General features: G+C 36.0%; 1 protein-coding gene across 2 annotated transcripts in view; it reads left to right on the top strand.

Annotated features, from left to right (window-relative positions):
- LOC126970242 (transcription factor IIIB 90 kDa subunit) overlaps positions 1 to 21,268 on the top strand; it is an 83,064-nt gene that overhangs the window by 50,670 nt on the left and 11,126 nt on the right. For both annotated transcript variants that reach the window (XM_050816054.1, XM_050816053.1), the window contains 5 exons: positions 14,145 to 14,294; positions 14,882 to 15,108; positions 16,948 to 17,068; positions 18,938 to 19,075; positions 20,712 to 20,942. In XM_050816054.1, the coding sequence (XP_050672011.1) occupies positions 14,145 to 14,294; positions 14,882 to 15,108; positions 16,948 to 17,068; positions 18,938 to 19,075; positions 20,712 to 20,942 (867 nt within the window). The remainder of the gene's footprint in view (positions 1 to 14,144; positions 14,295 to 14,881; positions 15,109 to 16,947; positions 17,069 to 18,937; positions 19,076 to 20,711; positions 20,943 to 21,268) is intronic.

The following is a 21,268-nucleotide window of genomic DNA, read 5'->3' as shown; positions in this document are numbered from 1 at the left end:
GTAAAACTCCTATTAACACTGAATGAAGGCCACAGCTCTTCGGAATATCCGTTTCCTTTAGATATTACTATTTTAATTTATACACTATATTTAATTATTATGTTTTTATTTAATTCATTGATAGTGATATATGCATTCACAATGCAGACATTATACAATATAATTATGACATTTATAAATGTTGTAATAACTGTTAGGTATAGACTATACATGATGATATTGTAAGCGCGCCGTGTCTCTACTTTAAAAAACTTTTATTTCTTCATTTTATTGTAATCTGTCTCCTTCATTGGGACATTCATTAATATATTATGTGTCTTACATGTTATTAATTAGCTTGATTGAAATTGATTGAAGAAAGGCATAATAACTAAGTATCCGGTAGTAAGGACATCTTGATCTATTTTGCGTTTCAGTCTTTTTATTACTGTTCTTGTGTTCATAAAGCCTTTTGCTAGTATGTTAAAGTGATTGTCTGATCTAGTTATGTGTGTCTTATCGAATTTTGCTATTTCATCTTTGACGATTGGTATTCCGAGGTCATGGTGTAATAGTCTACATTTGATACAAATCGCGGAGTATTTCTGAAATCTTTGCAATACTGTAGGTACGGTAGGGATTACAGAATTGCCTTATAAGGCAGTATTTTGTTTTCAAGTGAAAGTTGTGATTTACGGTCAATAATACCTACAGTACAATAATTTACTTCGTTGGATGCCTAATTGCTGCCTTTAAGTGATGATTTGTTTTTGCCGTGGAAAATTTTAAAATAACATTGCACTCATTATAAACCAAAAATATTGTTTAAAATCTTTGTGTTTGTTGGTGTGTCTTTCTGTTTTTCTCAGAAACGGATAGAAATGCTTTTGACGAATCTATAGTGGTGCCCCGTAATTATTAGTGTTTTTTTACTCCAATCGTTTCCACACAAAATACATAGTCAAGTTTTTGAAATAATACGCCCAGTCTATACGGGCTCTTAGATCGCGGCTGCCCGCTCGTATACTTATATAATTTCATTGTAAATGTTTCGTTATAATCATTTCTGTTATTTCGCCAATAGTAGCCGTATTTCGTTATTGTTATCATTTATATCATAATGTGTGACTATTCATTTAAATGCTAATTAATGAGCAATTGTTTGGAAGCATGCATTGTAAAGTGCTTCTCTTTGTTTATATTTTATATGGTGGCTTTAAGGAAGGTGTACGCGCTATTTTTGTAGGAACGCATGTCGTATCGTCCCGGAAACAACGCAGAAGGAAGCTCATTCCACAGTTTTGTAGTACGTGGAAGAAAGTTCCTTGAAACCCGCACTGTAGAGGATCGCCACAAATAAGCCGGCAGGAATCAGGTGAAATAGATATTCGAAACACTCCCCGTGATAAATTTAAATATCATTTCGAATCTAAGACAGTCTTTTCGCAAACACAACCCTGTATCACTATCCTCATATTGTTTGTACCACCTTTATTAGATAAATTATTAAATTGCCTGCTTAGGTATTTACCTTAATATTTATTATGCCTGAAATGGGTGGCTAAATATTAAGTACTTCATTACCTTTTAAGATTTACGTAAACACTTAGATAAATTAATATATTTTATCTTGTATAGCTGCGAACGCAATACAATCTAACTTTTGCATGATATTCTGTTGGCTTGAAACTTTCGATTGGCATGTTATTTTTCTCCTATATAAATGACTGTAATAATGTGTACAAATGTCTTGACAGAACATTTTTAATTTTTATCTACACCCATGCTTATAATCCTCTATTAAATATTCTAAAACAGTTAGCTTATTGCCAACATTAAAACACCCAATGTCCTAATAACCATTACATCATCCAAACGAGTGTTGTAATGAAATTCAGTACAACATTATATCATCCGTTTTCATGATAACACTCCTTTGGATGACATTATGGTTACTAGGACTGACTTTTTAATGTTACCAGTGAGCTAACTGTTTCAGAATCTTTTATAGAGAATTCATATTATGGGTGTAGATAAAGTCTTGTATGCAACTGTTGATAATTAGGTATTAAAACACTCATGTGATACTATTATCACATTCGTGTTTTAATACCCCTTATTACACAACAGTTGCATAAATAACTATTACCCACAGGTAATATGTCTTTCTTTAAAAGCATGGCTGTATGTCGGTTCTTATTCGGAGTACTAATGTGTCGAACGTTTCATCAGTGTCGTTTCGGAGTTGTATTCGGCATGACATTTGTCATGGAAAGATGAGATATGATAGAATTACTGACCTTTACTTTATACCACTCAATTGGCGGCTGTCAAAGTAATTTTGTGCCTGTTTGATATTCGCCATTTTGGCGCTGATGGTCATGTAGCGAGAGTTTGCGGTACTAAAACTAGTGATGACAACCTCAGCAAACATCGATAGATGGTGGGAAACTATTTACAAAAAAAAAGGGGAACTTTATTACGTTGATTCTTGAAGTATAAATAACACGGAAAACGAACAAAATTAATTCCAAATGCAAAAATACTTCAGAGTATTGAACGTTCCTTCACAGCCATTTGTATAATACGTCAAAAGTAGTTCGCTGGACGCTCGCAAGTGGCGCTTCAAATAGGCACAAAATATTGCATTCCCGACTCACACCAAGGGTTTACATCCTCCATCAAATACCAATCCTGTTGATATTTGATATATGTGATGTGTCAATTTCTATTCTCATGATCTCGACATTCTCGATTATTTAGATTAATAATTATATATCTTTAGGCCATTTTATGGAAATACTACGTTAATTAATATACCTATGTACAAAAGTTATACAAGTTGCCTATTTTGGCAGATTGTACTTATCACACCACTAACGTTGAGATATAAAAGATGTAGATGAGTAAAACCCGTGGTGTTAAGACTAGGAAAAAAACATTTTCCGTCCATAATCATTCGTTATCTAAATTATCGAGAATGTCGAGATCATGAGAATAGAAATTGACACATGACATATTATATCAATTACCAACAGGGTGTAGTAAAACCCTTGGTGTGACGACGAGTAAAAAAAATTACTCGTAGTCACACTGGTGTGACAAACTGGTTTGATCACGAGTTGATAATGAAAATTTGCTGTCAAACATATGGAACAACCTGTCCAGTGGTATTTATATAGATCAGTGGATAGAATAAAGATGTTCTTGTGATCTAAATATCAATTCACAATTCCCAGCACGACCATCGGCGCATAAACAGATAATAAATATGCAACTGAGATGCGGAGTGAGGCTATGACGTGGTATTTTTAAGTTCAGTTCCTCACATCTTGTTTATCGATAGCTGGTAATTATAGTTACTGGTTTTCGTCTTCGTTTTAATACGTACCTACATGTTGTAATACAAGTGGGAGGCTCCTTTGCTCAGGATTCTGGCTAAATTATGGGTCAATGATGTGTTAGCATTATTGTGTTTCGGTCTGAAGGTCGCCGTAGCTAGTGAATTTACTGGGCAAATGAGACATCTTATGTTTCAAGGTGACGAGCGCAATTGTAGTGCCGCTCAGAATTTATGCGTTTTTCAAGAATTCTGAGCGGCACTGCATTGTAATGGCCATCAGCTGAACGGCCTACTCGTTTTGTTCCTTATTTTCATAAATATATAAAAATTATTTTATGGGATAAGAGGACAAACGGGTCACCTGTTGGTAGTATATGAGGAATAGCCTCCCACTTGTGAAAACTATGCGGGGAAAGACAAAACAGGTAGTCTTGAATAACAAGTATTGATTTGCGTCCTTGCATCTAAAAGTATTTCGTATTTTAGCATTTTAAATAAAGTGGCCGTAACCTAAAATCCGGTGGGCAGGTAAAGGTAAAGATTGCACGCGGCACGGCCTTGCTTTGTAGAATAACATAAGGAAAATATTTATTTATGTATATTATTTCAGAACTTGATTCAATTTGCATAGCAGTTGTAGCTGGGTGGGAGAAAGTATTACTAAGTTGTATTTTTATCGCATGATATTGTAATCTCATATGCAAAAAACGGGTGATTTTAATTTTTTCCGTCCTTTTAGAAAATAGAATACCAAAAGAGGTTTCAATCAATTCAGAATATTATTGGCACGTTTATGAAGTGTTGTGGTGCATAAAAACTGTTTTCCAAATTCAAATTTCAAGACATAGTTGGACTTTAACAAATATTGCAGATTTTTGCGTATCGTGGCGGGAATCGTTGATAGTTCTTATTAACTCAAAATTATTTTTAGATAATTATTTTCGGATTATCCTATTTGCATTTTTAAGTCTAGATACCATTATTTAGCGGTGTCTAAAATGGTTGATTGAACGAAAACATTGAGCAAAATTATAAGCGCTACACGAGGAAGGGTGTAGTCAACGCTATGTGTCCTTCCTTTCCTTCTATGGCTTAATGTGAGTCGTTCGGCTGTCCAGTGGACTTGGCAACGATATCAAAAGACAGATGGTGTCAGTAGAAGACCTGGGCCTGGATGAAAATCATGCAGAGAAGCTCGAGATGACCGCTTCTTAGTGAACCAGCCATTGAGAAATCGCAAATCTTCATATGTCGAGCTCAAAGGCCCGAGAGGAATCACTTCCTCTAGGTGTGCAAACCAGCTTATGACTGCTGCCAATATATGACGTCACCGTCTAGCCCGAGGCCCTAAGTTACTCCGCGAGCACAGAGTTGCTAATAAAAAAAGTAGGTTCTTTTATAATATGCTTTTACAACAAGATCCCAGAAAATATTCAAAACAAAAGTATTACGTTATTCAAAAGAATTGTTAAAAAACGTTTGTGTGGTAAAGGTTACTATAACATAAATGACTTTCTTAGTACCACAGATTGGGAATGGAGCGACCGCCCTCAGGGTATTAAATAATAAGTTTTATTGTACAATATTACTTTTTTAAACATATTTTTTGATGAAAAAAAAGCCCGCTGAGTTTGTTGCGCCCATTCTTCTCAGGCCTGAGGCATTCATTTTGGAATGGGTGGTAGTTTTTTTGACTTTCAATAAGTGATGTCACATCCTATTTTGAATAAAAATATTTGAATTTGATTATACCAAAAATGAGGGTCTTTAACTTATGGTTGTTTTTTGTTGCGTATTGTAGCGGGAGAGAAACCGTCGCCTGTTTCATAAGAAATACTGTATATCCTCCGAAAAACGATTCACTAATAAATGGCCTCATGTCATATCTTATTGCTATAATATATTTATTTCTTAATCACAAAGGCACCTTTAAACACTTTATTTATAAGAATATATTTGCTTAATGTTATTTTTGTTTGCGTAAGCCTCGTGTCGCAATCAGTTTCACCGTTAACCATAATTATTCTCAATGGGCAGGTAAAATCTGATGTCAATAACCACTGTTTCCGTTATAAATTTTTATTTATAAGCAAACATTTATTATTCATTTTCGAATTGTGAAAAAAGTGCTGTGCGACCTCGTCTGTGTAGACTTCAAAATTTTGCGTAAATAAAACTGAAAAAGATTTTACTTTAGAAACATCCAAAAAAATGTAGATATCTTCCTATTTTATCTTATGTATTGGCTCTAACAGTATCAATGAAATTTACTACACGAGGGTTTTAGTGAGAGAATATACAATCTACTTGTATAGTTCTGAATGAATGTGTAGCAGCTTTCTTGGATCATCTGTTTATTTTTTTTAATGAAAATACAGACGAGACGAGCGGGACGTTCAGCTGATGGTAATTGATACGCCCTGCCAATTACAATGCAGTGCAGCTCAGGATTATTGAAAAACCCAAAAAAACTGAAAGGCACTACAACTGCGCTCGTCATCTTGAGACATAAGTTGTCTAGTCTCATTTGCCAAGTAATTTCACTAGCTACGGCGCCCTTCAAACCGTAACACAGTAATGCTTACACATTACTGCTGCACGGCAGTAAAAGGTGCAATTGTGGTACCCATAATCTAGCCGGCATCCAGTGCAAAAGAGCCTCCCCTTGTTATTAACTCCACCAAAAATATTGCTAATCTAAATAAACGTGTATATACTGCTACCTTAAACAGGAATAAAGCTCTTGTGACTCTCTGGTTACCTGAATGTACAGTTTTATTCCGTAGAACAATATGTTTGGTTGGTAATTCTAGTACTCTAGTACTCCTTGTAAAATTGGAGTAGTTAAAGTCTCGACTTTATTGTTTACCCTTAGGTCACAAATAACTTCGAGTTTAAAAGTACTAAATAGGAATTGGGGTTAAAGTATGAAATTGCCGATTTGAACTGATATTGAAATTATGTTTATTTTAATTTAACATATTTACTTAATCAAAATGATTACCATTAATATCTATACGTTGCTGCCATCTAAAAGGAAGGTCATTTATGCCTTTGCGATACAACAGTGGTGGTCTAGATTCGACAAACTGTGCGAAAACATTTTGAACTGCCTTCTTAAAGGCCGCCAATGCTCTTGTGATTCCTCTGGTGTTGCAAGAGAAAGTGGGCGGCGGTGATCACTTATCACCAGGTGACCCGTACGCTCGTTTGTCCTCCTATTCCATAAATTATTCCATAAAAAAAAGGATTTTGTGGTTTTATGAAACCACGGTAAAAGTGAAACTTTTTTTCACATTATACACATTTAACTAAAAATTTTTGGAATTATATTCCATCAAGGGTATAAAAATCGCTTTATCAATCTTAATTTTATACTTGGAAAATTGGAATGATAGTGGGAAATAATAAAAGTAGACTAAGTCTCCAACTAATATTTTATCTTAACTAATCTTAAGTCTATACATTACACCGCCGAACGAATTATAGGTGCCGCCCGACCGTCACGCGACATGCAACACACAGACGAAAAAGTTTGAGACGATCATAAAAGTTTCACTTTAAAATGAGAAGAAAACTTTTTATCACGTAGAAAATTATCCGAATCACGCAAAAAGTTGTAATCCGTTGGAGCAAGGTCTGGCAAATAAGGAGGGTGAGGAATGGTTTCTAATTGCAGTTTCTGTAGAATATTTGTGAGTCAATCAAATAATTTACTTTGTTTAGTGAATCTCTTGGATATTCCTGTGGAATTTATATGGGTCTGTTAATCCTGTAATATTCACGAATAACCAAATATATCTCGTATCGATTGTGTCTTGTCGTTCGCCAAAAATGTTGGGCCGAGCATGTTATATGTGAACGTGACGAGAATCAAGTTCCCTTGACATATAAAGGTTCAAGAACTTCTACAAGATCTGGTATTGTATTGCTTCATCATTCGTATCGATAAATACAATATTCTATTAATGCTGTTACATTTTAAATCGGCTTCACAAAATGGGGGAGCCTATAAATTCGTGAGTTTTTTAATATTTGTCACCTCATATCTCCACAGCTTTTCGTTAAAATGTTATACTCTCATTTGACACATTTGGAAAAAATATTTAAGATATGATGGTGGAAACTAATAGTACTTCAGTTAATACCTCAATTTTATGGTATACGCAAAGAATTTGAATAAAGAAAGTATTGTAATGTGATCTTAATCATACGATATTATAGAGCCTCTCTTTCACTACCGGCGATGATCGTTACTTGTATGATCGTCTCATCGGCAAGTTAAACGTTGAAAATTTATTGAATTAGGCGTTACTTTGCGGAAATCCATAATTATACAAATTATTTAAGTTTTCTTTAGTGTTAATTCCTTTAGTCTCGTGCCAGATTTTGGCGAGACAACACGTCCTGAGGATGCCTCGTGTAGAGGCGAAACACGTGTCGAATTGTTTTAAAGACAAATATTGGCGGAATTAACACTAAAGAAAACTTAAATAATTTGTATAAGTTAATCGTTGATCATCGTGTAAGCAACCACACGATCGTCAGTGATCATTTATTGAGCGGCAGTCTTTCAAGATGGACGTGGAGTATTTAGCTGCTGCTACCATTCATTTAGTTTCAGTATACAATCATTTTGTCCATTTGTTGAACTTTGTTCAAGCTGTGAAAAATAAAATAGAAGAAGAGAAGATGGTGGTCTTTGGGCATTCATCTTAATACAACAACGAACAACAAAGTAAATATACTTATTTGTAGTAAGTAAATTGAACTTATTATGTAATCCCAGTAACTAGCTTTGCTCACTGTCCAGTGTCCTGTAGTGAATGAATGACCGGCGATCGTATTGGCACGCGCAAGCAAATGCACTCGCACGCAACTACACGCGAATTCCCTTTGATGCGTGCCCGCAAAAACCGGCAAGTCACCGATCGCCGCTATCTCCTTGTCGATTATAGACCATTATCAACTACTTGAGCGAATAAGCCCTTCACACGATCGTGCTCGCGTGTATTCGCCTTTAATCGCCGATTGTGAAGAGGCGCCGCAATAAGAAATTTTCTGCTAGGTCCAACGATGTGGTTGTCGTCATTAGCCTGTACACAAACGATTGTAACGGTCTACCATTTGAGTACGCTTGTTACGTTTCGACTCTACTTTAACGTTTATACTGCTACTAGCTGACCCGGCAAACGTTGTTTTGCCATATAAAGTATAATACACGCGATAGTTTTATAAGTAATAAAATATTGCCTATATTATAGCCTCATCATTTTGTTCTATTGTCAATAGTTTTTGCAGCGCACGCAAAAATAGGTTTTCGATTTTACACCTTGTGTTGCAAAATAGCAATTTTATTACGGATCCCTAATTTTGAAAAAAAAAACATAGCCTATAGCCTTCCTCGATAAATGGACTACCCAACACTGAAAGAATCATTCAAATCGGACCAGTAGTACCAGAGATTAGCGCGTTCAAACAAACAAACAAACAAAGGCTGCAGCTTTATAATATTATAATAGTATAGATTACAAACTAAAGGATGTATTCGATACAAACCGGTTTTAATCATAACTAACCAAAAAATTTTAAACTGCATCATGTCTAGTTACGCGGACAAAGTCGCGGGTGTTGGCTCGTGTTTAAATAAATTACAGAAGGGCAACGAACTAACGACCTAAATGTGACACTGTAAAGTGTGTATTGCAAATCGGCCTTCATTTAAAATATCGCCAGTTTGCTGGCGATATTTTTTAAATTCTGTACGTATTAATAATCTGTTGCACTCAAAAAGTTATTAATATAATTAATTAATTGAATATTCGCAGTCCCTTCCCCAAATCCATATATTCAGGAAAGGAGATTGAAACGCTTCCATACATTCCTGGGTGACAACTTTCCTTGGAATTCAATTGGATAGGTAGTTAACAAGCCGGTAACTTAACGAATACAACAAGAAACGAAGTGACAATGACGATGAAAAGAAATGAAATGATCTGTCAGACTGTCATTGTCAAAGAGTAGTTAGCGTTGAGGAACAAGGATTTCACTAGTATCGATTTTTTATGTCAATCGATTTATGTAATAATAATAATATAATTGCTCAGTTCTGTTTTCTCCTAAGAAAATAATATATGTTTAGAAACACAAGAACATTTTCAAGATGTGACGTCACCTCTCCCCCACTTGCAGCCGACAGACCGCTATATAAGCGGCAGCAGAACATATCGCCGAAGCTCTGTCCGTTTTCGTATTGATTGTTTATATTGAATAATTATTTAAATTGTGTTGACAGTGACAGGTGGACAGTGTGAAGGCGTCTATAAAAGGCAGCGTCTCCCTAGCGTCGACACTTTTTCGCTGCAACCGTTGACCAGTTAGGACGTTACTCTGCCCGATTTCTATTCGAATATAAGTCTTTGTGTTGTTTTAAATTTATTCTTAGAAGCTTAAAAAACCTTTTTGATCTTATTTCCTAATTATATTTTATTCATAATAATATGGTCATTCAAACATAAACTATGCTCTTAACTAATATTATTTAAATAAAATAACTGGATCTAAATGTTATTTTAATCGATTAAATGTTTATTCGATTATATTTTAACCGATTTTCTTTATTTTAATGATTTTTCGATTTGTAGATTGCCAAATGAGCTAGTTTTTTGTATTTTACATCAGATAAATATACCTTTTTTTTAAAGTATATTTCAACATGTTAACCATTAGGCCCAAAAGTCCCATTCTCCTTTCAGGATAGGTCAATGGTAGATCCAATTTATCGATATTTTCTGTAACTTTGAGGTGAAGGTGCGTCAATAGATTAATATTGTAAATTAGAAAGTGATTATTGAGTTCCGCTTCTCAATAGTAGGTACATAATTATATCTATATGTTATACTAGTTGACTCGACAGACAGAGAAAAGGAATGTTCCAACCAAATTTCAAGTCTCTACGCCTTATGGTTCCAGAGATATCGTGATGAATCAATATATAGGTTGAAATCTCTGATATATATATCCTATATATAGAAGATAACTTCAGTAAGACAAAACGTGTGAGATTTGGCATTGTTAAATTTAAGTAAGTAAATGAAGCGTAAAATTTTGTATTCTTTTCGATTATTCGAATCTCCTAATTCGCCATTATTTCCATTAGAGCCAATTTGAAATAAACAAATAGCAGTAAAAGTAAACTTTCTACAAGTTGATTTGTTTGTTGTCATAAACAATGACGTCATTGGTCGCGCCAACAATAGCGCCAAAATAACAGGCTTTTAGTGTCGGTCAACTGTGTTTATTATTTTTTCATTATTAAATATTCTTCTATCAAATAAAATATAAAATAAAACAATGCTACATAAGTGTTCCGTATTTTTTACTTTATGAGGGAAGAAGAGGACAAACCAGTTAAGTGATCACCGCCGCAAACATTCTCCTGCCACACCGCAGAAACACCGCACAGGAAAGCTCATTCCATACTTTGGTTGTGCGTGGAAATATGTTCCTTCAAAACCGCACTGTAGAAGAACGACATATGTACATCTAGATGGTGCGGATGAATTTCGGTGGCAGGAATCAAGTCAAAAAGCTCTTCGGAACACTCCCTGCGATTAATGCAGTAAAAGACACACAATGAGGCATCGTCGACGTCGGGGCTAAACTTTCCAAAATTTTTAACCATTCCACTACCTTCTCAAGAGAGGATTTCATAGAAGATACAAGTATCTTCCGGCCCTAGTCGACGATTTTCCGAGATATAGCTGCATTTCGGGCGATGTCGGATGATGATGGATATCATGTCTACTATCATACACGGGGCAATGCATGTTCAAGGCGTTAAACAGATCATTGCAGATGGAATAGTGTAGGAGATTGCAAACACCGTTGGGGAACTCCAAAGTTCACGGGGTTCGCTTTCGACCAATATCCGTCGACAACAATCTGTATGCTGTGCAGTGTCAGGAAGCTGGTGGTCCCTTCGCATAAACTCTCGAGAAGCCCAAATAATGGAAGGCTCGAGAGGAGCACCTTTTGCCGTACACTATCATAAGCCTTCAAACAGATTAACTGAGAGCTCGTCTCCCTTACTTTCGACTGACGCTGCCCATCTATGTGTTAGGATTACCAGAAGATCGCTCACCGAATGATCATGGCGAAAGCTATACTGTCGGTGATTGATTATTTGGTGAACCTCTAGGTTTACCAAGACCTGGCGGCTAATAATTCTTTCCATGATTTTTAGAGCAGTGAGGTAGCAGCAAAAGGCCTGCAGTTAGCCGGGTCCGAACTGTCTACTTTTTGGGATCAGATGGGCAAGAGCTGACTTCCATAATTCTAGCACTATGGCTTTTGAGTATGAATATCTGAATAAATGCTGTTCTGAGCACACTGTGGAAAATGCCGACCGGCCCACTCGACTGCTTTATGTCCAAGGAAAAAAGGGCCCGCCCAGCAGGTTTCTGTCTGAACTGTAATTCCGGTATCCGGGCGGTATCTTTCCTTCTTCGTTAAGTGTCGATTTGGAGGCAAATGGAGTGCTCGGAATATTCGCTTTTTGTTTACCTTATACAGCCAGCGTGCCTCATGCATTTCCATGTGCAGCGGTGGCAAGGACGGCTGGATACGCCAAGAGCATCTTTCGACAACGCCCAGAACTTGGGTATCCAGTCGAGTAACTTGAGAGCTGCTCGCCGATTTGGACGACGTGTTTATGTATCATACAAACAGTAAAAACTGTTAAGCATTAAAAATTGTTGAATAATGACAGAATCAACCTTTTATAATTAATAAAATGTTTGAGAGTTAAATATACTGAATAACTCGACTGATTTTGGCAATAAATATACATTTTATTCAAATTATGTTTTTTTCTCCGCATATTAAAGTGCTTTTTTAAGTGTAGCTGATTAAATAATTAAACAAAAAAATCGGAGAGTCTGCAAATAAGATTTAATTAACGATATTAAAATCGCGTTAAAATTATTTTAAGTAAGTTTACTATAGGTTACTTATAAATATACTTAACATATTTCTGGTATTATCACTATATATAGTTGCCATTGAAAATGCCTTTTTCTTCTTAAAATCATCATTGATCGAGTAAAAAAGAGAAAATTTAAAATGAAACAGAACTAATAATTATATTCTGGCCCCTTGATATTACTTTTAAGAAAAAACTCATTTGATTTATGTGAACAAAATCATGAGAAACGTGATTCTGTGTTCGCATGTTCTTTTTTCTTTTCTGATGGTAAGTGATATCCGCTCGCACTGTATGAGAGGAATTACTGGAGCGTTGGCAATCTTTAATGTTTGTACGCGCTTTTATGTCGATCCTGGGAACACCTTTTTTTTTATTTATTTAATTATTAAAGTATGCACAGTTGGTACTTAAATTTAACATCTCGCCAAACTGTTGCAACAGTTTGTTGGCCAGTTTACGCTCTTAAACTATATTATAATATCGTGCATCTATAATAAATTAAACAATACCTAATTTGTAAGTTATCTACACTATAACTTATACACACATAATACATTACTTAGTTATTAATTCATAATATTCCTAAAAAGCAACCTAAAATCTTATCTGTATACAAATAACAACTAAACTAAACTATACCTAGCAGGGAACTTAAGTTCCTTGATAACCGCACTGTGGATAACCACATGCAGGTGGTGAGGATTATAATCGAGTTTGTGTCGTTTGGCGAAGGATCCTCTTTGAGTTTCCTTTAAGAGACAATAAGCTCTTTGTACAGTTAAACCTGTTAAAGTGGGACCTGGATAAGTGAGAAATCTCTATTATTGAGAGTTGCAATGAGGTCCTGGTTCATTTTCATTAAATTACCTCTATAAACTGGACTTTTTGAACCTGGTTAAATGAGATTTGAATTCTAAGACTTTTTCTATGTTTACCTCTATTGAGACTCTGTAGCTCAACTACTAATTGAGACAATTATAAGTGAGACAAATCATTCAGGTTTTAACCACGGACGAGTAAAAAAAGAAGGACTCCACGCCGTCATATTAGCAAGTGAAGCACCGTTATGCTAGTGTGTGTGCGGTTACGGGGGATACTAATTACACAAATGTTTCTCCGTCAAATAGTCATATATATGGCCACAAATACTTTTACAGTATCGTTTTTACATTTTTTCACAACGCACGACGGTATTTTTAAAATATTTTATTGGGATGCAAACTGATCTGTCACAGACGATGGCAAATCTCATAATGGCGGCTTGTATTAGTGTAAGTGTGCGCGTGGGGTAATGTATTTACACGTTTACCGGCTTGTTTTGGTGCTTCACTGTTCTGTAACTTGACACGGAGTCCTTCTTTTTTTACTCGTCCCGTGGTTTTAACATGTTTGTACATACATTTCGCGTTTACTTTCGCGCATGCTTAGTTTGTCAGTACTATCTCAGGTTTTAGGACCTACAAACAAGGGAATAAAAGTGTACAAAATGTCCAAACGTAAATATAAAGCGGGGAGTTCGTAAATGAGACAACTATAATTTTAAACCTGCTTTATTAGAAAACGTGATTATTGGAAACCCTCAATACTCTCAATACTCCCACCTTAAAGGCCGGCAACGCATTTCTTGACACACCTGTTATTGCGGATGTCCATGGGCGGTTGCCTCACCCCTCCCCATCCCGTGAGCCTCTTGCATGTTTGCCTCCTCTTATATATATATATATATATATATATATTCCTTGGTCCCTTGAGATCCCAATAAACCAGGTTTCACTGTATAAGTATATGAGATTAAATATCAAACGAAGCCCCTTAAGGTTTATTTTATCATTCCAGATCCGTGTCTCTACATAATACGGTTCTCATCTCAGCTGCAGTTCGAAGAGAAACAGCACGAGGTCAGCATGACAGCGCTCCGTCTCGTGCAGCGGATGAAGAGGGACTCCATACACTCAGGACGGAGACCCTCAGGAATATGTGGCGCTGGTTAGTATAATCCTCTTGTTCGTCCTCTGGGGACAGTCAGTATACACTTTTGCTAGTAATTGGATGACATATATATCTACATAATCTATAGGAATTAACGAGTAAGTATCCATTAAATATATTAGTAAATTTAATACAGAGGCGATAAGAATATGGAAGGATGGGATTACCAGCGGGGGGCTCCTTTGCACAAGATACCGGCTAGATTATTGGTACAACAATATTTCTGCCGTGAAGCAGTAATGTGTAATCATTATTGTGTTTCGGTTAGAAGAGCGCCGTAGCTATTGAAATAACAGGTCAAACAACTTAACATCTTATGTCTCAAGGAGATGAGCGCAATTGTAGTGCCACTCAGAATCCTGAGTGGTACTGCATTGTAATGGACAGGGCTTATCAATTACCATCAGCTGAACGTCCAGCTCGTCTCGACCCATATTGTCATAAAAAAATATAACTTTGATGACAGATGCCGTTACCGTAAATCATTAAATTAATTTAAGCTACAATTAGACCATTTGAATTTAATGTTTAAGATTTTCCCAAATTGAAAATATGACATGTAACGACATAATGTTGCGTTTCAGCACTTTTAATAGCCGCGAGACTTCATGATTTCTCCCGGACGCCGGCAGACGTGGTCCGCATCGTTAAAGTGCACGAGTCAACGCTTCGGAAGAGACTGATGGAGTTCGGAGACACTCCGTCGAGCGCGCTGACGTTAGACGAGTTCATGACGGTCGATCTCGAAGAAGAACAGGATCCGCCGGCTTTCAGGGCTGCCCGGAAAAAAGATAAGGAGCGTCTTCAGAAGGTATGGACTCGAGACTCAATCTTCTACACTCAAAAGGCGCTTGCCGCTGTCTGTCCCTATGTATGCTTAGATCTTTAAAACTAAAGAATGGATTTTGATGCAGTTTTTTTTTTAGTAGATGAAGGTTTAAATTTTAAACATATGCATAATATAACAGAGATACACTGATAATTTCAGAGGTTTCTAATGTGATGTCATCAATAAACACATTTTTTAGCTTATATTGCGAATGCTGGCTATGAGATAGATCAAAATAATTTATTTAGTATTGTACTCCTTAAAGAGGTCTACATGAAATTCCCCGATGGTTTATGTCTATCTCATAGGGATATCCCACAGTAACCATTTTTTTCCTTTACTTTTTACGAGAAATAATGGATTATTTAAAAAATATATCCTTATTGTTTATTTATATTAAAATGTCATTTCAAAGAACTTCTTCGACTTTTTATTTTATTTTATCATATTCCGTACTATTAAAAAGTATTTAGTTATTATTATTAATTATGTAATGTTCAGATGCTAGAGTAAAATAATAAGAAAACGAGCTTAATAGTATAATAATGAATAGTAATATACGGGTGTTTAGTATGCTAAGTTGCTGACGCTACTAACTGGACGAGGGCGGGGTGGGGAACGCGGAGAGGGAGAATGATCGCCTCTCGACTCAGGTCCCGAGTTAGGTTGACCGGCTTGAGATGAGTTACAATAGGTGATCTGCAACCTTCCTGTTTGATAAAAAATGTTTTTTTATTACGAGACGACCAGGAAGTTCAGATGATAGTAACTGATACGCCAGGCCAGAAAAGTTTGACAACAGTCTATCAAAGGTTCATCATAATCTGATCAATGGTTTTAAAACACATAGGGAATAAGGATTGATATTATATATAAAGAAAGAAGAAGAAGTATCCTAACTATTCAAATTTCAACATTAATCCTATTGAACAGATTTTGAATTTTTTATCAAGGTGAGGTTGGAAAAATTGGATGAAAACCTTCGAATTTTTCCCCGTCATAAATAAGAAAAAACCCACATCAATATTTTCCTTCAAATTAGATCATCATCATCGTAATATGTGTCTGTCTTTTTTCCTCTTTTTGATATTATTGTTTATGTGAGCTCTAGATTACTTCAAACATTACTAAAAACGACTTAATCAAATAGGATACAAATTGAAAATAATGAGCGGAAAAATTTAAACAGTCCGATATATAATATTTTTTCCCTTACAGTTTCCAAAATTTCGATATGCTTGGATATGTTTTGAAGGGAGGAAAGAGTTGAGAACAGAACCTTGGCTTTTCAGTTTTATACCCAAGATTTTTACTCGGAGTTACAGAAGTCCTTACCTCTTAATGACATGCCATTTTCGCGAATGTGTAGAGCATAAGAAAGTTCGTCATTTCATTTTCGTCCTTTAGCACCATAAGGATGCAATATAATGATGCATAACGAATTCTTATAAAGTTTCCGAGGTACTGCAGCGTGTCGAGCATGTTCGCCAAGGCGAGAATGCCCGATTTCTTTGCTGTTACGAGTATCAGAGCTCATATATCTTCCCTTCCTTCTGGGAAAGTTTGCGTATTGGATCTCGACACATTGAGATGCAAAAAGAAAATAGCTTTACATTCTTCAGTGTGCAAATTTGAATTCTGTGTACCCGCTTATATTAGTTTGTAATTCAGTATGAATATTATTTATTTTATTTTTGTAGATTTTATATTAATTTTTGTGGTTTGGGTTTATAAGACTTGAAATCGATGTTGGAGCCATGAAATTCCTAAATCCACTTTAGACCCGCTTAAATTGATAATGATTTATATTTTCCTCCACAGCTTTTGGAAGAGGAAGATGGCGAAAAGGAGTTGACCGAGTTACAGAAAGAGATAGAACTACATTTAGATAGTGAGACCAAAATTAAACGGAGAAAATATTTTACACCTAAAAAAGGGCTTGGTGAGTTCATTATTGTGTATGGAATGAATTTAATTTTATTACAGTCAAACTAATCACTACCTGCCGTGGCCTAGAGTCAGAGAAATATGATACCGGCCAAACCCCATTCCGAAGAGATCTGGATTAGACCAGGAAGAACTAGTAGAGACTAGGCCTAACCAGTTAATCTTGAGGTGTACTTAGACTCAACTAATTCAGCCTAGGCAAAACAGGAGAAATTAGTTTAACCTAGTCTGTACCAGATTGCCTTAAGGGATGAACTGATTTGGTCTAGGAAAAACTAGTTTGTTCCAAAATTGGGTTTGGGGGTAACATATACACTCACACTTAGAATGCGGTCCCGCTATACGGCATCAGCTAAAAATAATCATCATCATCGCCAAAACCGGGTTACTACCACAGGACTTTGCCAAGAAAGGGCAAATCGACGAAGATGACAGAATGTAGTCTATGTGTACAAAAGTTTACTATGTATATTAGCTCAATAAAAAGCATAATAATCTTAATATATATTATATAAAATGCTTATGTTCGTAAGTATGTCTACGGTTTTCTCTATGATCCGCAACTTCGATCAAATTCCCGTTGGGATGGCAAATACCCCTCGGAGTTTGGTTGGGATGGGTGGAAGTGGGTGGTTGTGGGTAGCAAAAATGTGAAGTTATATACATCTGTCCTTCTCTAACTATTGTGAACTTCTGTAAAATATTGAAAATCTCGGGAATGATCTGGAAAGTTCCAGAATGTGTGCAACTGATATAATCAATCTAGAAAGTTCTAAGGTTTTCTGGAATGATGTAGAAAGTTCTAGGATTTCCTGGAATGATCTAGAAAGTTCCAAAATGTGTATAATTAATGCGAAACGGTCTACAAAATTCTGAAAATTAAACATGCGATGTAATTTAACCCGAGCAACGCCGCGTTTCACTGCTAGTAAAGTAATAAACAATGTTGTTATTGGCAGTTAAGTCTGTCTTTTCTCATAATTGCTTACTGTGTCGAACCTGACTATCGCTACTACGAGGGCGTCACTGAAAATTTCGGGAATCAAGGAAGTGACATAACATTACTATTTAAAAATGTATTTGTTGCTTTTCTAAGTATTCTCCGCGAAATTTGACACATTTTTCCATACGATGTAACCAATCATTGAAGCAACCATTCCATTCGGAAGTCGGGTCTCCAAAATGGCCGTTTTGTTGGCGTCCACAGCTTCAGGTGATGAAAATCTCTGACCACGTAATTTATTTTTTATTTTAGGGAAAGTATAGAAATCATTAGGGCTTAGGTCGGGGCTGTACGGTGGATGGTCTAATAATTCTATATTTTCTTGCTCTAAAAACTCTTTTGTTGTGTGCGCGGTGTGAGAACTCGCATTGTCGTGATGGAGGATGATGCGGCGGTTGCAGTTCTCTTTACGGAGTTCAGAAACGACCTGTGGCAAATAAATGCTAGTATACCATTCTGAATTAACCGTTCTTTGTCCCTCAAGAGGAATAGTCGCAACATGGCTGGTTCGACGCAAAATAATTGCGTATTTTTATACAATCTAATTATAAATCTAACTCTAGTTACGATTATTGTTATTTTTGGAATCGTATTGTTACGTATTTATAGCAAATTTAAGAATTTTATGGGTTTGTCATGGATGCTATCCAGATCTGGACCAAATTACAATGGGACCACACGGGAAACACCAGCTTTCAAACAGAAAAATGATTATCAAAATCGGTTCACCCAGTCGAAAGTTTTGAGGTAACAAACATAAAAAAAACATAGCGCCGAATTGAGAACCTCCTCCATTTTTAAAGTTGGTTAAAGAGTCACAAATAACGACAGTTAAAGCTGGTGCACCCGCTTTGTTTGCAGATTTTGATGAGGAGTCGGCGGAGGCCACGCGTTTTGCGACAGAGGAGTCAATCAACGTTATAGGAAGCATCGCAATTGAAAATGAACCGTGTTCTAACTTTACTGACCTTGATAAGGAGAAGTTGGAGAAGGGACTAGGTATAATTTTTTAAGTTATTTTATTTATTCGGCTTAATTAAAATTAGATACATAATAACTTTAAGGGTAAAAGTATACACTTTTATTATAAAGTCCCAGCCACTGTACAGGCATTATCTATGTCGTAAATATCTAAGTGATCCGACAGCCTGGGACTAGATTATGATTATTTTATAGCAATAGCAATGACAATACAATATTGTATATTTGATTAAAAAGAACGCAAAAATATGCTGGGAGAGTTTCTTGCGCCGCTTCTTCTCCCTCAGAGCGCCAATTTGTTTCCAAAGCGGTAGTAGTGTCAGTATATTAGGAATGACTTCAAAAAGAATTCTAAAGGAATCAATTTTGAGAAAATAAATGACGTTTTATGCCATTACAGTATCCATCCAACAACTTATAAATGTTACAGAGAATATTTATTTCAAAATTTTTAGGTACTTTATTTTTGAGTACTATGTATGTTGATGGCCATATTATATTCTATTTTGCTCGGTAAATTGTTAACTATACACTCACTTCGAGCAGTGTCCGCAGTTGGAAGAACTTTTATTTGAGTTTTTTTTTAATGAAGTTTTTTTTAATGTAATGTGTAAGCATAACTGTGTTTCGGTCCGAAGGGCGCCGTAGCTTGTGAAATTACTGGGCAAATAAGACTTGACATCTGATGTGGCAAGGTGACGAGCGCAATTATAGTGCCGCACAGAATTTTTGTGTTTTTCAAGAATCCTGAGCGGCACTACATTGTAATGGGCAGGTCGTATCAATTAAATCAGCTAAACGTTCTGCTCGTCTCGTTCCTTATTTTCATAAAAAAAAAATAGAACAATGATCCTAGCTAGAGTTCCTACTTTCTAAAGGAAAAAGGAACTATGTTGAATATGACGTGGTCTTCCAATGCATATATGCTACTACTGTAGGTTTGACAACGAAATAATATTGATTTAAAGTTACGATTACATAACTATTTACGTTATAGAAAAAACTGAGCTATTTTTATAAGATGACCTTATACTAGGTAGGTAGAGTTTTAGATAAAGAAGACAACCAGAATGTCGGCAAGGATAGAGAGGCAGACTTCTAGGTGAAAAAAACTGAATTGCACCCTATTGTATGGCCGAAAGGGTTCCTATTTCTTTAATTGATTTTACGGAGTGATTTCCTTCTGTATTTGTACTATTACATATTGTTTGTCATTAACTATTAATATAATAAGTGATAACGAGGGCTTAAAGGCCTTATAGGCATCATCTATTTTTTTTTCATTCTTTATTTTTTGGGGTTTAGTCAAAGATGACTATGTCACCCCCGTAGCTTAAAAAAATCCTTAATTACCTCATTCAATATATAAAAAACATAGACAGCCACATATGACCAAAAAATTACAAACACATTATTAATACATCGTAACGAGCGACCGTGCGGCCCTTGATAGTGGAGTGGCTAGTAAGCTTTTACGTATGTGTAACATTGTAATTTTTCTCTAAGAGTCTCGGCCACTCTGAATCGTTCCGTACACATTCCATCAAAAGATGGAAAACATCATCGACTCTTTTGTCTCCACAGTCTGTACAATTTTGTGTTTTTCAATTGTTTCTGCTGTACTTTTTATGATTATTTTCTTTTGCAATTTTAGGTCCGGAAATTGCCGTGATTGGCTTAGGTCCGAGCGATGATAAACCAGATATGTTCCTGAAACCGGAACTGAAGTGGCAACAAGTGAAAGATCTCCACAATCCTGACGAGCTCGTCATGAGTGATAAGGATGAAGACTACATCGACTCGTTGATAATGTCGGACGATGAAACCATACAAAAGTCGAAACTGTGGAAAAACGTCAATGCGCACTATTTGAAGGAGCAAAAGAGTTAGTTTGGCTTGTAAATTAAAAACTATATTCGCATGCTATTGAGATATTGTGCAAGCTGTTTGAAAAGACTTTGCCTATCATGTGTTTGGTGGAATGAAAGATAGTTTATGGGTACCACAGCGGCGCCTATTTCTGCCGTGAAGCAGTCATGTGTAAGCATAACTGTGTTTCGGTCTGAAGGGCGCCTTAGCTAGTGAGGTTACTGGGAAAATGAGACTTAAAATCTTATGTCTCAAGTTGACGAGCGCAGCTGTAGTGCCGTTCTGAATTTTTGGGTCTTTCAAGAATCCTGAGCGACACTGCGTTGTTATTTGCAGGGTGTA

This window comes from Leptidea sinapis, chromosome 20, assembly GCF_905404315.1.
Source record: "Leptidea sinapis chromosome 20, ilLepSina1.1, whole genome shotgun sequence".
NCBI classification, from domain to species: domain Eukaryota; kingdom Metazoa; phylum Arthropoda; class Insecta; order Lepidoptera; family Pieridae; genus Leptidea; species Leptidea sinapis.
Note: the sequence above shows the minus strand (reverse complement) of the source record. Positions and strands in the feature narration are given on the sequence as shown.